The 16052-nt window shown below is 38.4% G+C and overlaps 2 protein-coding genes across 4 annotated transcripts in view; one reads left to right on the plus strand and one right to left on the minus strand.

Annotated features, from left to right (window-relative positions):
• Nucleotides 1-3703, minus strand: part of TGDS (TDP-glucose 4,6-dehydratase) — a 30852-nt gene extending 27149 nt beyond the window's left edge. The window contains exon 1 of one of the 2 annotated variants that reach the window (XM_075199896.1): nucleotides 3309-3703. In XM_075199896.1, coding sequence (XP_075055997.1) covers nucleotides 3309-3379 — 71 coding nt within the window. In that variant the 5' untranslated portion in view covers nucleotides 3380-3703. The remainder of the gene's footprint in view (nucleotides 1-3308) is intronic. The other variant, XM_075199895.1, reaches the window with a different exon arrangement.
• A 196-nt stretch (nucleotides 3704-3899) lies between these two features.
• On the plus strand, nucleotides 3900-15627 carry GPR180 (G protein-coupled receptor 180). Of its 2 annotated transcripts, none has more exons than XM_075199897.1 (9): nucleotides 3900-4172; nucleotides 5380-5538; nucleotides 7843-8043; nucleotides 8902-9082; nucleotides 9165-9214; nucleotides 9618-9775; nucleotides 11524-11715; nucleotides 13079-13156; nucleotides 14649-15627. In XM_075199897.1, the coding sequence occupies exons 1-9, from the start codon at nucleotides 4043-4045 to the stop codon at nucleotides 14805-14807; spliced, it is 1308 nt and encodes a 435-aa protein (XP_075055998.1). In that variant the 5' UTR covers nucleotides 3900-4042; the 3' UTR covers nucleotides 14808-15627. The 2 variants fall into 2 exon arrangements, with proteins under 2 accessions (XP_075055998.1, XP_075055999.1); XM_075199898.1 differs by having other exon boundaries at nucleotides 3903-4023.
• Nucleotides 15628-16052: the final 425 nt, after the last annotated feature.

Raw genomic sequence — 16052 nt, forward strand, 5'->3', positions numbered from 1 at the left:
AAGGGAGGTGTGTCAGGATGGACCGTCTATGCCACCCTGTCTGTTGTTGCTGGGAACCGGCTGGGCTTAATTTGCCACCGTCCCCTTTCGCTATTCTGAATATGCTCCTCCTGCCGCAGTGGGAGGGTCCTGCTGCCACCACTGAGCAACTTCTATGGCACTCAGAACCACGTTCCTTCTGGGTAACTGATGCAGCTAGCGAACCCCGTTGCTGGTGTACCTGGGCTGGTACTCCTGACCTCTCACTATAGATCAGGGTTGCTGTGGATGGATCCCCCCCTGGCCTATCACACTGACCGGGGCTGCATAGGTAGCAGGCAGAGCGGTGGTGTTGGAATAGCTTGGGTTCAAACCTCAGAGACAGCCAGAGAACGGATTAGATTTTGGGTCTAATCTGCAGATCACAGGAATACAGCAATAATGAAGATGTTTTCAAGCAGGTCTAGAAGCAAGATGTTTATTTGCTCTCACACTGGTGGAAGGTACCAGTGTGATCAGGTCAGATGAAAATCAGAAGAATACATTACATGCTCAAACAGCTCATCTTTTATACAGTTCTTACACAGGCTATGTTTAGCATCAGGATGTACTCCATTTACACAAACATGGATTTACATGCATTGGAAAACTAGGCATATTAACACTTATATGTGAAATTCTAGAAACACTGATGTCCTGCATCTGGTTTTCAGATGCAGAAAATCCAGGAGCCAGTCTTAATTAAAAGTTCCTGCCTTCAATGTTGGACCTTCACACATCAAAAGATCTATTTAGCACGGGACTTTTCTTCAGACCGTTCGGAATACATATTCACACAGAACAACAAAAACAAGCCAGTTTCCCACATCACAATACAGAAAAGGCTTTGTAAACAAAGGCTCATTGTATCAGATATATACATCAGAAATAAGGTATTTCCTTTAGCAAGGATAAACAGAATAACCAAATTTTCTACCCTGGTCTAAGAAATAACGATTTCCTATCTCACAATATACACAATATAAAAAATAAGTGCATTGGCAATTACATAAATAAGATGCCTGTGCCATTTCCTTTAAATAAATTTATACAAAAGTTATTTATCAGTGATCCAGTCACAGGAGGGAATTCCAGAAATTGGGTACAGTCCGAAAAAATTCCTGTAAACGGGAATGGGAGGATGTGATGAGAGTGGAAGACGCAGATCTTGTGCAGAACGGAGGTGTTGAGTTGGAAGATATTTTGAGACAAGTGAGGAGATGTAGGTCAGTGCAATTGTGTTGACGGCCTTGTATGTTAAAATTTTTTTATATTGGATTCATTGAAATAAAGGCAACTAATGTAGAAAATAACAGAGTGTCTCAGCAGAGGAAGAACGGTTTGCAAGGAAAATCAATCTAGCCACTGCGTGCAAAATAGATTGTAGGGGTTCAAGTCTGACTTTGGGAAGACCAGTAAGGAGGGAATTGCAATAGTTGATGCGGGTGATGAGGAGTGTGTGAATTAAGGTTATTGCAGTGTCTTGTGCGAGATATGTACGTATTCTGGAAAAGTTCTTTAGATGTGTGTAACATGATTTAGATATAGTGTCGATGTGGGGAATAAATGATAATTGTGAGTCAAGGATTACACCTATGAAGCGAGCTTGTGGGGTGGGATTTATAGTCATGTTATCAACAAAAATAAAAATGTCAGGCAGGAAGCTTCTGTTTTTGGGTGGGAATATTATTAATTCAGTTTTTGAAAGATTGAGTTTGAGTTGGCGAGAAGACATCCAAGATGAAATGGCAGAAAGACAGTCAGTAACGCGAGACAACACAAATGGTGAAAGATCAGGAGAGGATAGATAGACTTATGTATCATCCGCATAGAGATGATACTGAAATCCAAAAGAGCTTATTAGTATTCCAAGAGAAGTTGTGTAGATAGAGAATAGCAGAGGGCCTAGGACTGAGCCTCGTGGTACTCCAACTGATAAAGTAAGAAGAGCAGAGGTGGATCCAGAGAAATTAACAGAGAGCGATTAGATACGTAGGATGAAAACCAGAACAGGACAGTGCCTTCAAAACCTAGGGATTGTAACGTTTGTATGAGGAGAGAGTGGTCAACAATGTCAAATGCAGCAGAGAGATCCAGGAGAATTAGAATAGAGTAATGGCTTTTACTTTTTTCTGTGATCAAATCATTGACAACTTTGGTCAGCACAGTCTCTGTGGAGTGTTGAGAGCAAAAGCTTGACTGAAGAGGATCCAGTAGGTTGTTTGCTGTAAGAAAGTGTGTGAGGCAAGTGTAGGCAATTCTCTCGAGAAGCTTGGAGGGGCATGGGAGTCAAGAGATGGGGCAGTGATTTGAGAGAAAGTTTGGGTCAGAATTTTTTTTTAAAATGGGAGTAATCACTGCATGCTTGAATAGTGATGGACAAACACCAGTAGAAAGAGATCGAGTATAGATTTTAGTTAGAGGGGGAATGCGCACAGGAGACAGGGACCTACTAATTTTTGTGATGCAATGGGATCAAGAGGACAGGAGGTAGAGTAGGAAGATGAGAAGAGAGTAGAAACTTCCTTTTCATTTGTGGGATCAAATGAAGAGAGAGTGTCAGAGAGTGCTACAAAGAAATTGAGCTGATTGCTTGCTGAGGGAGATGATACCATTTCAAATCTGATCTTATCTGTTGTCCTTGAAATAGAAAGCAAGATCCTGGGCACTGATGGTAGTCGGAGGATTTGGGGTGGGAGGATTCAGAAGAGATTTAAATGTGTTAAAAAGGTGTTTGGGGTTAAAAGCCTGAGCATAAATGAGAGATTGGAAGTATGTTTGTTTTGCAGTGTCCAGAGAATTTCTGTAGGAGTGGTAGATACCAGTATATGTGATGAAATTATTAGCGGTACAAGATTTACGCCAGTGCCGTTCTGCTTTACGAGAAAGTTTTTGTAGAGTTCGTGTTACTTTAGAGAACAACGGTTGGCAACGAAGTCTACGCGGAGTATGTAGTGATGCTGGAGCCACTTGATCAAGGCAAGTTGCTAGGATTTGGTGAAAATGGGGTACTGCCCGATCAGGGAGGAAAATGTAGAAATTGGGGAGAGGTGTTGGAGAGAGGACGGCTTGTTGGCTCAGACAGTCCAGACCTGGCTCATCTGTCCAAGCCCCTCACTGCAGTACCAGTCATACCATCCTGACAAGGATTATATAGATTGGAATGGACTGTAAGTAACAGTGACATGCTAGCAACAGTCTAATCAGGTAACTAGCTGCTGACGAGGCCCCTCACTCTCAGAGGCGGCTGTTATAGTATACAGGAAGCAGCTGGACACCCAGGCACTTACATGAATCCGGCCCCGCCGGTCACCAGCAGCCTCTTGCTGAAGCCCCCCGGCGGCTCTTCCTCTTTATTCATAGCGCTATATCATGTGTTAGTCAGTATGAGAGCGGAGGAACATCATGTGAGTAGATAACGGTTCCTCCCTATAGACCGACAGCCGTCATTTTGCTGGAGGCCGGCATTGTAACTCCTGAGTAGTCAGCTCGCCTCCCACCAATAGGAGGGCGGCATTGTAACTCGGCAGTAGTCAGCTCGCCTCCCACCAATAGGAGGGCGGCATTGTAACTCGGCAGTAGTCAGCTCGTCTCCCACCAATAGGAGGGCGGCATTGTAACTTGCAGTAGTCAGCTCGTCTCCCACAATTAGGAGGCTGGCATTGTAACTCGCAGTAGTCAGCTCGCCTCCCACCAATAGGAGGCCGGCATTGTAACTCCTCAGTAAAGTCAGCTCGCCTCCCACCAATAGGAGGCCGGCATTGTAACTCGCAGTAGTCAGCTCGCCTCCCACCAATAGGAGGCCAGCATTGTAGCTCGCCGGCTCCCACCAATAGGAGGCCGCAGCAGCCGCACTTTACGACTCTACCTGTCAACGTACACGTAACCAGTGTTTGGCTTTTTCCGAGGAGCCCTCCCATTGGCCCCCGCTGATAGGACGGGTGGTGTGACGTCATAGCCGCGCCCCCGTTCTCTCTGCAGATGTGGCGGCTGCACATTTAGCCGGTTAGTACATAGGAGGGAGATGCTCGGGCTGCTGGTCATCGTATTATCGCTTCTGCACACGGGACGGGCTAAGACCGTGCATGGCAGCTTTGACAGTGCTCTGGCGTGGCACAGCCGGGGGCAGCATATTTTCACCTTTCTATTCCATGGTGGGTACAGTATGGCAGATACAGACATACTTGTGATGATGTATTACATCCCATCCAGGATCTGGGCCTAGTGCTTGGCAAGTCCATTTCATGTTATTTTCCAATGTTAAACAGCCCCAAGAACGTGATAATGACACCTTACTGTACAGTACAGAATGGTACTCTGGTATTCAAGAATATGAATGTTTTGTAATTTGACTAAAACTCGCATGCAATTATCTAAATAAAATCTAAAACACGTTGTTTGATTTCTGATTTTTAAGCAGACATTACTATTCGATCTGCATAACCCCAGCTGGAAATATAGAATATGTTTAACCTTATTATGTAGCTTGTTTGTTGAAGTTCACGTTGTATTTACAAATATAATATCTACCCCTTTTTCTACCCATTTGTATAGTTTTCCACTTTGCACAGTCGACCTTGCCATAGAAATGGGTTTATTTACTAAAGCATACAATATGAAGGTTTCAACAGGTCCATCCATCATCTCTATCATTTTCAATACAGTGGTTGCATTTTGATAGGATAGGAAAAGCTCATATCCCCTTAATACACTGTCAAATGTTGCCGATTTAGTAAATCAGCCCCACAGATTGTGAATCACTGGACACCATTCAATATTTATAGCTTTATTATAATGTCAACATAAATGTTTTAAATGTTTGAATATCTACCTATCATTTATAGAGTTCAATATAATATTTATTTATTCATTCACATATTGGGACTGTTTAAGAGTTATGGGCAAAATCCAGCTACAGAGTATTACACATGCACATGGAAATGTATGTTGCATTCACTTGAGCAGCAGGAGTTTGAGAGATTGAGCCACCATCTGACATTTAAATTTGTCAATGTGGAGTGTTCGCTAAAAGTGACACCCCCATTGGACCTTCTTTAAGAGTCTCAAGTCCTAGAGTGACTGTTAGCCACAGAGCCAGGCGAAGTCAAGCTGCCTGTGTCCCAGACATACAAATACAGTGGTTCTAGTTGGTGGGTGATTAGGAGGTTGATCTATTAAAAATTTAGCTTGGAATTCTTTACAGATTTGTATTTCTGCCTATCATCACACTTACAGCCATGAGTTGGACAAAGCACTAATAGACTGATTACAAATAAATATTGCTGCAGTTTTTTAGAGTACTGTTCAATAACGTTAAGTCTCCAATTAGTTTGCTTTCTAATCACCTTTTTGACTGTTAAGGCGAACAAGCTGTGCTACGTGTCCGAATCAGCAATGTTGCAGCAGCAGTTGGAAAAGACGCTGCTCTATACCTGTATCAAGATGAAGAATGGGTGAAAATGCATGGGAGCAAGGATGAGAACAGCTGCCCTGAGAGGTTGTCATTGGCACAAGCATCAAGTGCGTTTTACAGCTTAGTCTTTATATACATATTACGTACATTGTATAAAGCATGCACCACTTGAAGCCATAAGGGTTTTTTTCTTATTTTGAAAACTTGACATCCTACTTTGTTGCATTACCGAAATAGGATACTTTGGTCAGACAGGTTTTTGTTCAGGAATTTTCTTTATATAAGGAATATCACAGCAAAGTCTAGTGTCAAATTTTTTAAATAAAGTTAAACATTGGCTCTGTTGGTTCGTCAGGCTTGTTTCATATGAATTAAATAGAAAAGTGAATACATTATATCACTGACAACTATAGTTTAAAAGGCTTGTCCACCTAAATTATATTTCATTCCCATACCTCCCAACTGTCCTGATTTCAGCGTGACAGTTCTGAAATTAGGGCTCTGTTTGTCCCACGGGTGGGAACATTGAGGGGATGGAAGGCAACCAAGGGGCAGCCTAGTGCTTTACCTAGTCACGCCCCCATTGTGACGCGGTCACGCCCCCATCATGAGATACCACACCCCACTGTGGTATGGCCATGTCTCTCGTCCCACTACCGGGGACTTGCAAGTTGTGATTGGGATGGAAATGCATACTTCCCATCTCTGAGAACCCCTTCATTTAATATTTATTAGAAGTCATACAGATATAACATGCCTCATATTGTCTTCCCACACCTTAAGAAAACACATCACATAGTGTAAGCTTCTTTTCTGTTAAGTGTTATATTGAAATTCCCTGCAATACATTTTGAGAGGATCAGGCTCTGCATGTCAGTTGAATGAAAAGTATGCAGCACATGCCTACTGTACTTTGTAAATATAATTACTAAACTTACATCCCAGCTTAAATTAATCATTTCACAATATCTGTGCACTGAGTGGTGGTAACTGTCGGTCACTTGCAGAAAAAACACACTGCTGAGTAGTGGAAAGTCTTTAGCAGTTACCCCCGCTCAGACTACCAAATCTGTGTAATAGGAAAATAATATTTTAAAAAGGGGAAACTTTTCCCGTCCCCAAATATTCAACCAGTGTTAGATAGCTGGGGTTGATTTCCACTACAACAGGTAGAACATGAGCATGAGGTCACCCTGCTTTAGTGTAAACCAGTCCTAGGCTTGTCAGAGGTGGGGGTCATCAATAGGTAGGTGATGATTTGGGGAGGAGGCATGCTGCCTGTTTCATATTCCCTTACTGGTGCACCTCATCTGTAAGGCACTCAGTATAACCACCGTGAGCACAGGACTGCAACATGCAGCATTAACGATTTAATAAGATAATAAGCAAATATTTGGAAGAATGAGCTGCTTCTTTCAATGCCAGTTTACTTAGAAAAGGTTACAGTGTATTCCATGTTGCAAAACAGGTTTAAACAGGCTCATAATTGATTTATTTAATCCACGACTTGGGATATATGAATTAAAAATTAAGGTGCAGCCAAATTTTTAACCTATAAATCCTTTATCGTTGAAGATGTAACCATAGTAATTCATATATTCAGATTTTGATTAGATAGATATTTTCTGTTTGCCTCTTGATAGAAGTGTAAACCTACATAGTAAAAGCACAGGAATCCAGGCAGTAGATCTGGAAAGAGGTACATAATGTCTTATCGATGAAACTAAAGGTGGTACTGCGTTGACTTTATAGATTGGAGCCAAAGCATTTTTATTGAGATAAGTAGTCTAAACCACTTTCCTCTCCACAGTTTTGTTTTTAGCAATGTCAAAGGCGAATGCAGTGTTTGTATAGTGTGGATGTGTATACATACATTACACCGCCTTGTATAATCTGTAACATGCCAGATGAAGCAGTTTGCAGCATGCAATGATCTGAGTCAGTTACCTATTAACTGTATTGTCTCCAAATCTGTTGTGTTATTCTATGTTTATATATTTTTTTAAGGTGACACCACCATGGTCCTTTTGTTATAGTGTTATTGTTACAGTTGCCAACACTGCACCATGACATCCACATATACTTCATCTGCTACTGTGTGCAGAGTTAATGCAACACTTAGATGCAAATATCAATATTACAGACTGAAGATATGAATCTGACAGCAGTAAAAATGTACAACTTCTTTTAACCACATCCACCCCTTTCACAATAGCAGAATCTCAGTTCAGTCTTGCACAGGAACCTATCAGGATAGTACAATTCCTGAGAGAGCAAAAACAATTTCTGTTATTCTTTTTATTTCCAATTGTATTTGAGGTTATTTTGCAAGTTCTAACTCTTAGTTTATAGCTATAGATTGAAAATAAAACTGCACCACGTAACCAATTGTACTTTACATTCTTTGTTAGTTCCCTTGAACCAAACCGAATATAACTACACTCTGCCACAGATCGTCTCTCCAGTTGCATGGTATGCCGTATACGTGGACAAATACACCTGTCTGATGAGCTACGAGGACCCCAAGTCAGATGAGATCACATTTCAAGTCACTATGTTGAATCCTGATGCAGCAGGGAATCCCTTCGATCACTTTGGAGCAGATGAGTCGGGTGAATATGAAAATGGAATGTGACTATACAGGGGCACATTTAGCAGATTTCATGCACATTATATATATATATATATATATATATATATATATATATATATATATATATATATTGTGTTTTTCGATTATATTTTGTAAGTCATTCATATAAACCCTCTACTGGCCGTGCACTAGTTGGGAATTGCTGCCATTCTACATTACTAGATTACAAACTTTTTCTACAGAGTTAACTATGTGCATCTGAGCAGCTAAATGAATAAGTTTTACACTTGTAAGTAGGATATATAATCCAACATACACAGGTAATACACATGCACCAAGTAACTTGACTCAAATGTGTATTCAGTAAGTATTTTTTGTTGCATAAGATCACATCTAATTGCTGTGCTATCCTTTGGCTGATTTATTACATTTTAACAGTAGGTTTCCTTTAAACAATGCTTACCATTTTATGGAAGTTCAGTCTTTTGGACTGCTGTGCTAGAACAGTTGGAAAGATTTCACTCTCAATATTTAAAATGTATATATATGAAAGTAATCCTTCTATATAGTTGTTGATTGAGGTGAGGGGGTGGCTTTTTCCAATGTTTCAATTGGTGGAATCGGGTGAACAGAAGTGGTACTTTTGGCAAGGCAAACTTCATTAGTATGTCATTCTAAAGTTACTTTATTAGTATGTCATTCTAAAGTTACTTTATTAGTATGTCATTCTAAAGTTACTTTATTAGTATGTCATTCTAAAGTTACTTTATTAGTATGTCATTCTAAAGTTACTTTGTTAGTATGTCATTCTAAAGTTTCATTTGCTCAATGTGTCAGGTGATTTGTCTGCTAAACTTAGTTTTTTTTCCTCTTTTAGGATTACATGAATTCTTTTTCCTGCTTGTGCTTGTGTATTTTGTGGCTGCTTGTATTTACATCCAAGCTCTGTGGCAGACCATTAAGAAAGGAGGTCCAATGCATACAGTGCTGAAAGTGCTATCAAATGCACTGTTGTTGCAGGTTGTATCAGCCTTGGCAAACTATCTGCATTTCTCAAGGTAAACATTCAGCTGTTATATAGTGAACATATTTGTGTTTATTACAGTGTATTTACCACAGTTCTTCCATCTTTGTATCCAGGTATGCTAAAGATGGCAAAGGAGCTCCATTTATTGGAAGTTTGGCAGAATGTGGGTATCTAAACGCTTGTTTTATTGTTTGGTATTATTTGACACCTGTGGTTTTCAAATAAATCAGCCCCTTGATATAAGCAGTGACTCATGTTTTAGCTTGTGGTTAATAACATTTGCTGCTTTTTTTTACATGTATAACAATGTCTGGAATCATTTTAGTTTGGACTCAGATCGGAATGAATGTATATATGGGATATCAGTGTGTGATCATTTAAATAGTTAACTAAAACAAATATACTTGTGTGCTTACGTAGTATTTTGTAAGTGTTCATTATTGTATAGACTTCTGTAAGTTATTTCATATATTTATCACTCATATTGGCGATAGCTTGAAAAAGGACATAGTGCCGAAAAACATGGCAATGCATACATTTCAAATCTCCTATTTCTTTGTTTACAGTATGTGACATAGCCTCAGAAGTGCAGATGTTATACTTACTGCTAAGCCTATGTATGGGTTGGACTCTCAGCAGAATGAAGAAATCACAAGGGAGACCTCTTCAGTGGGATTCTACACCCACTTCCACTGGCATTGCTGTTGTCGCTGTCATTGCTCAGGTTTGGGATTATGTGCCTTCTTGTTTTAGACATTGGTAGGAAGAGATTAATCACCTTGGGCATGGTATTGTAATGGCAGACAAACCACTTTCTAGAACCCATACCTCTTTATTTCATATCTATACATTCCTTTAAGGACTAAGGGGTAAATGTATCAGGCTGAGAGTTTCCAATAAGTTTGAAAAGTGGAGATGTTGCCTATAGCAACCAATCAGATTCCAGCTGTCAGTTTGTAGAATGTACTAAATAAATGGTAACTGGAATCTTATTGGTTCATATAGGCAACATCTCCACCTTTAAAACCCGCAGGAAACATTTAGCTTGATACCCATTTACCCCTAAGTCCACATTGTATGGACTGTCTGTTCTTAACTTAATGAGACCCCCTCACAGTAATGTGCAATAACTGACCAGTATTTTTTTTTATCTTGTTAATGAAACTATCTAGGATAGTATACTTTTATGTTGAGTCATGTTAAAAATTTACAGTCCATTTAAACATTGTTATTTCACAGAACTGAACATACAGCTTTTTACACGAAACACCTGTATCTCAGAAATGCATACTTTTCAACACCAGCAAAAAACTCATACATAAGCTTCTACTGAGGTTGTTAGAAGTGGTGTAGGACACAATATGTCTTGGTACACCTGTAGAATGACCCTGCTGTATAAGGTTGCAAATTCATAGTAATAAAATTAGATCAGTTTGTTGAAGCCAATTTCGCATTGCACAGTGGAATCATTTCACATATGTTCGATTGTAAACATCCTGACTGGAAAATATGATTTTGTTTTTTCATCTTACAAGTTACATAGAAAGACACATTTCCCTATATATTTGTGTTTTAACTTTCTTTTAAAGATCTGTTTACATGTCTAGATTGTTTACCTACATCCTTGTTTTAGCACACTTGTAGGAGGTCAGACAGTTAAGTTTATTAATATTGCAACTGCAACATAAAATTAGGAGAGATAATTTACATGTAGGGTTACATTCATCATGGTGTGACATTGGCACACTTTTTTTCACAAGCATGATATTGTCCATTTTATGCTTTAATCAATGTAGTCCTTAAATTATTATCAGTTTGAATGTTTTGATCAATTCTTCAGTAAGTTTTTCTTCTGTTACTATACAGAAACATCCTAAACTTCCAAATCAGCCATACGGTATACATAGTTTCATGGTGATTTTTCTTTCTGAAGACTTAGTGATATTTATTTGAATTTTTTACTCTACACACTGGCCATGTTATTAATATTCTTATCTGCAAATGGGTTTATGTTGTTGTGTAATTTAGACTGAAAATGAAGAGGTATTTTTCTTCTACTAAATATCTACATTGCGTAGTTTTCATTTTAGTCTCAAATACATTTATATATTTTCTGCACCCAAAATTGTTATTGTTATTTGTCAGTGGGCAGTTGGAGTGTAATGTGTACTATGCCATAGAAATGTGTTCTTTGACACGTGTATTTCCTTGTCTTAATCATTTGATGGGGCACTACATGTCTTTATTTGTACAGTTCCTATTATATGATGTTGTAGTTGATGTGCAGTTTAGTAACTTTCCGTTATTAATAACTTTTAAGGATTAACACTGTAAAGGGCTTGCAGATTGGCTATCTTCGTGTTCCATCAACAGTGGATGGTGCAGCTTCCACCTCGCTTTATAATATATTGAGTACATCCAGTTACGATGTGACACGGCTGAAACATGATCACATATGTATGCTTATTGCAGGTCATTCTACTAGTTTGGGAGCAGTTTGAAGATACCAATCACCACAGTTACCATGCCCATCAGAGTCTGGCTGGTATCCTTCTCATTGCTTTGAAGCTTTGCTTGGCAGTATCTCTGGCTTGTGGCCTATACCAGATTATCACTGTAGAGCGGACTACAATGAAACGGCATTTCTACATCACCTTTGCAAAAGTATGTGTCTTTTAATGAGTCTTGTGTATGTTCTTTTAACAAAGAGTACTTTGTTTTCTAGATATACATTACTGCATGTTAAACATGATCATAATACATTTGTATATATCTAAATATTATAAAAATGCAGCCTCCTCCCATGTTACATAAATAGGCATTACACTATCAAACAGTGGTACCTTCTTTTACTCGGCTTCCAGTCCATATTTTATAATATATCCCTTGCCCTCCAAGCACACTGCTCAAATTCATTTATATATGTATTATTCAATGATACCTATGATTCCCACTACTCTGTGTTAAGTAAAGCAGAAACCTGAATAAAAGGCTCACAAGTGTAATAGAACCTGTAATAAGGATGCTCAAACATGAGAGTTTAATCTAAAAAGAAAAATCTTTATCAAGCTGTTACAGAAAAGTGTTAGTAAATTATCAGAAATGACTCTTTGGTGTATTGCATCAATGACATAGCTGATTGAGTCACGCTACACTTTAGCATTACTGTGCATTAAGTGTACAGTTTTTTTAACTTGCTCCCTTTGTTTCTTTGATTATCGATTATATATTATGCACATTGGTTACTTAGCCATTTCCATTTCTTGTCATATCTTCCGCTTACAATTATTTATTATGTATCCCCAGTCTTCAGTAATCTATTATTTACTCATATATACAAGCCTATACATATATAAATAGGCATTTCCCCTGTAACATATCCTGCCGTGATCATACACAAGGACCTGGTGTAGACTAATAATAGTTGATCACTTGATAAAGGATGCCAGATAACTGTTAATGTAGTGATGAAATAAGAATCCTTCTTTGAGAGTAAAGGGCAGAATGATTCTAGACTCATAGCTATTCCACAGTGACACAGTGAGAACCACACTCTTATGCTAGGTGGAAGGAATAAAACACTGATATGAGTGGAGGTAACAAAGTTTTCCTCCCTTTTGAACATCATTTGAGTACAGTATATTATGTCTTTTTTCAAAAAATTGGGCTGCCTTCACATCATTAACTTACATATTTCTTTTATAAGAAGCTATTTTTATAATGATGTACCAACATTTGGGCAAATATTATTCACACGAGATCCCAAAATCATTTTAAATCACAGCTTCAGAGCTTTTCTCAAAATGTAAAAAAATGACTGACACCGTGCCTGTCATTAGATCTTTGGGGTTAACATTGGCTATATCATAATGTTCATAATAGTATTATTGCAAAAGGTCACTAGTTCATTAGAAAATGTCATCACAATCTGGGAGCTTAATATCGCTGTAAAATACATATTTTTTTTTAGGTCACATTGATGACTAGAGCACTCATAGTGAATAATTACAATCGTTGTGTTTTTCAGGGCTGTTTCTTGTGGTTTTTGTGCCATCCGTGCTTTGTCGCCATCTCCTTCTTGTTTAAAGAGTATCAAAGAGAAAAGGTACGGGACAAAATAAAAGCAGTTTGTCGTTGTATTCTGAATCCTTCTTTTTTAGGTCTACTGTAGCTCCACAGATCAGTGCTCACTTCTGCAACAATTGCTCCTTTGACTTTTCCTTATGCTCTCAAAACACACACTTGACCAGTGCTTGGAAGCCATAAGAAGAGTACATTGTTTTATACAAATGCATTTATGATGATTATAAAAATAATGAGGGAGATTTATGAAGTGTTGTAACCTATAGCAACCAATCAGACCTGTTTCTTTTTAAAAACTGCAGTAGTAAAAAAAAACAGAATATAACCCTTTTTTATTTTTTTGCTGTATTACATTTGCACAAGATGGTATAAACGCCCTTAATAGGTTGGATGTAGAATTATTCTCGGTTGCAGCATTGGAATTCACCGTGAAGCCTGGTTATCCATTACTGCTCAATGGGAAGTAATTTGAAGTAGTTTTAACCGCAAAGAATCCACTTTTAATAGACACTTTTTAACCAAGGTTTGTTGTTGAACAGAAGTCATCTTTCTAGTAATCACCCACAAATACATTTTCCACAAAGAAGCAGAATGATTTAGTTGAACTCTTGAGCTTTAAATCAGAAACAACCATAAATTAAAGAAGTTTGAAACACCACATAATTTTCAATTTCAAATTTTACAATAATATTTTATCTTTATTGTTTTGACTGTAGTGTACTTTACATTCAACATACATGGGCGATATGTTGCTGCACTAATTCCGTGTGACATAAATCTATTGGTAACATACAGGGCACTTTTACAGATAGATGCAGATGTATTACAACTATCTCTCCAAGGAGGACAGATTTATATCTTCCTCCACCCAGGAAATCAGTAGTGATCTCTCATGGTGCCACTTAGGGCTTCTCTCTAATGTGGAAGGCCTACCACTTCTCAATTAGCTACACATAGCTTAGTTTGAGCATTGTGTACAGAGATCAGTGAGTAACAGAACTTGCTGATTCTTGGATCTCACACCAGACACCCAAGCTGTCTTTGCAAGCCGTGGCCTACAGATGGCAGCACCAATGTTGGTGTGCCCCAGCCATATTTAATAGATGTTTATAAAATGACCAATTGGCTGTACCGATATCAACCAATAAATTTTGACTGGTCTGATGAAAGTTAACAAGAGCTATGATCTTGGTGCTATGGATTACTGCATATTTCATAGCATGTTATTAAATAAACCTTTTGTTATCAGGCTTTTCAATTAAAAGTAAGTTATAACAATGAGCCATGAAAGCAGAGTATCACTCAGTATGCTATTCCTGTCTTTCTAATTATTCTCTACTAAGCACTTATCACTTGTTATCGCATTTGTTTGTCATGATGTACTTTATGAGTAGGCTATATCTGCTTGTATGTGATTGTGTTTCATGCTAGAACACATAATATAATATATGACGCAACTAGATTTGAGGAGCTCATCACCTAACAACCTGTGTTTTCTTTTTTTTGTCTTTTAGGTAATCACTGTGGGTGTCATCCTATCTCAGTCACTCTCCATGATCATACTGTATAGACTCTTTCTGTCACATAGTCTTTACTGGGAGGTATCCTCTCTTTCATCAGTCACCCTTCCACTAACTGTATCATCTGGACACAAAAGTCGATATTACTCTTGATGTAGTCAGAAGAATACATTTTCCTTATGATCCGGTTGTTTTGCTGTATATCACAGTGACTTTTACACTCCAACATTGGGCCAGACAGCAAAGGGGATTTTTCTGCCTGCAATAGGAGTGAGATAATTATAGATATCACTACATCTCCACTACAAGTCGGGACAGAATATTGTGCTGCTTGAACACTTCCTGTTTTAAGGATCTAAAGCTTCAAAGATTTTTACCCGTATTTTAAATTGTCGCTTGTGCCTGTAGGTGTTAGCATTTCCAATCTTACTATTTGGATTAATTGGTGACCAGCAATCCTTGACCAGACACAAGGACACTTGCTTTGAGCTGTGTGCCAACAATACCATGTAGTGCATTTGGTTCTTGTGTATTTCAAAATAGAAACCCGTTCGGTGCTGTTTAGTTGTTTGCAATTATGGACTGGGACAGTTGCAGTATCATTACCACTAGAGTGAATTCAAGTGAAGCACCAGCTTGGTAGACATCTATTTTTATATGTGCATGTTATACAAGTGGTTTTATTTATACAATGTGTGGCTATGCTGTATGTAATATTCTATGAAAAAAGCTAATTTAACTGTTGGGTAATACATTTCACTTTTTTGTTTCCTCTTTTCTCTAAAAACGTAATATTGTAATGTATATATTAGTGCTGGTTTTTATCACCCACACAACAAACAAATTCAGAAGTAAAATGTTGGTGTCATTTGCTCACAATGTCCTTAACAACGTTCATTAAATCAATCAACTAACTTGTTTTGGAAATGAAGGAAAGATCAGTACAATATAACTTGTCATGTGTTTAAAACTATACTTGTTGTTTTTATGTACAAAATAGTAAATCTAAAGATGGTTTGTTTGACAGAATGGTTTCCAGGTAACAAAATCATGTTAAACCCATTGCTGAGACCAATGCTGTTCTTGAAACATGCCCCCCCGTGTCCGTGCAATGTTGGTGTACAGCCCAGGGTTGTGAAAGTAGTTCTATTAAGAATCTGCTTGGTGAAGGCTAGAGATACAAACTGACCCAAAATAGAAATATGGCAAAGCTTCACGAGCAGCCCTTGTACAACAGTTGAAACAAGGTTTGCATGAGTCCAGACAAATTTCTGCTAATGGTCAACTTGTTACTGCCTGCCAGCCTCCTTTGAAGCTGGCACTGAGTGAGTTATATGCGTAAGTAATGAGATTTTCAACTAGCGATTTCAAGCAGATATTCCACATCCCAGGATTAGT

This window comes from Mixophyes fleayi, chromosome 2 (assembly GCF_038048845.1).
Source record: "Mixophyes fleayi isolate aMixFle1 chromosome 2, aMixFle1.hap1, whole genome shotgun sequence".
Lineage (NCBI taxonomy): Eukaryota > Metazoa > Chordata > Amphibia > Anura > Limnodynastidae > Mixophyes > Mixophyes fleayi.

Coding starts and splice junctions, on each gene's coding strand:
- GPR180 (XM_075199897.1), top strand. CDS start 4,043: ATGCTCGGGCTGCTGGTCATCGTATTATCGCTTCTGCACACGGGACGG. Junction 4,173..5,379: donor TTTCACCTTTCTATTCCATG/GTGGGTACAGTA, acceptor TTGACTGTTAAG/GCGAACAAGCTGTGCTACGT. Junction 13,157..14,648: donor AAGAGTATCAAAGAGAAAAG/GTACGGGACAAA, acceptor TTTGTCTTTTAG/GTAATCACTGTGGGTGTCAT.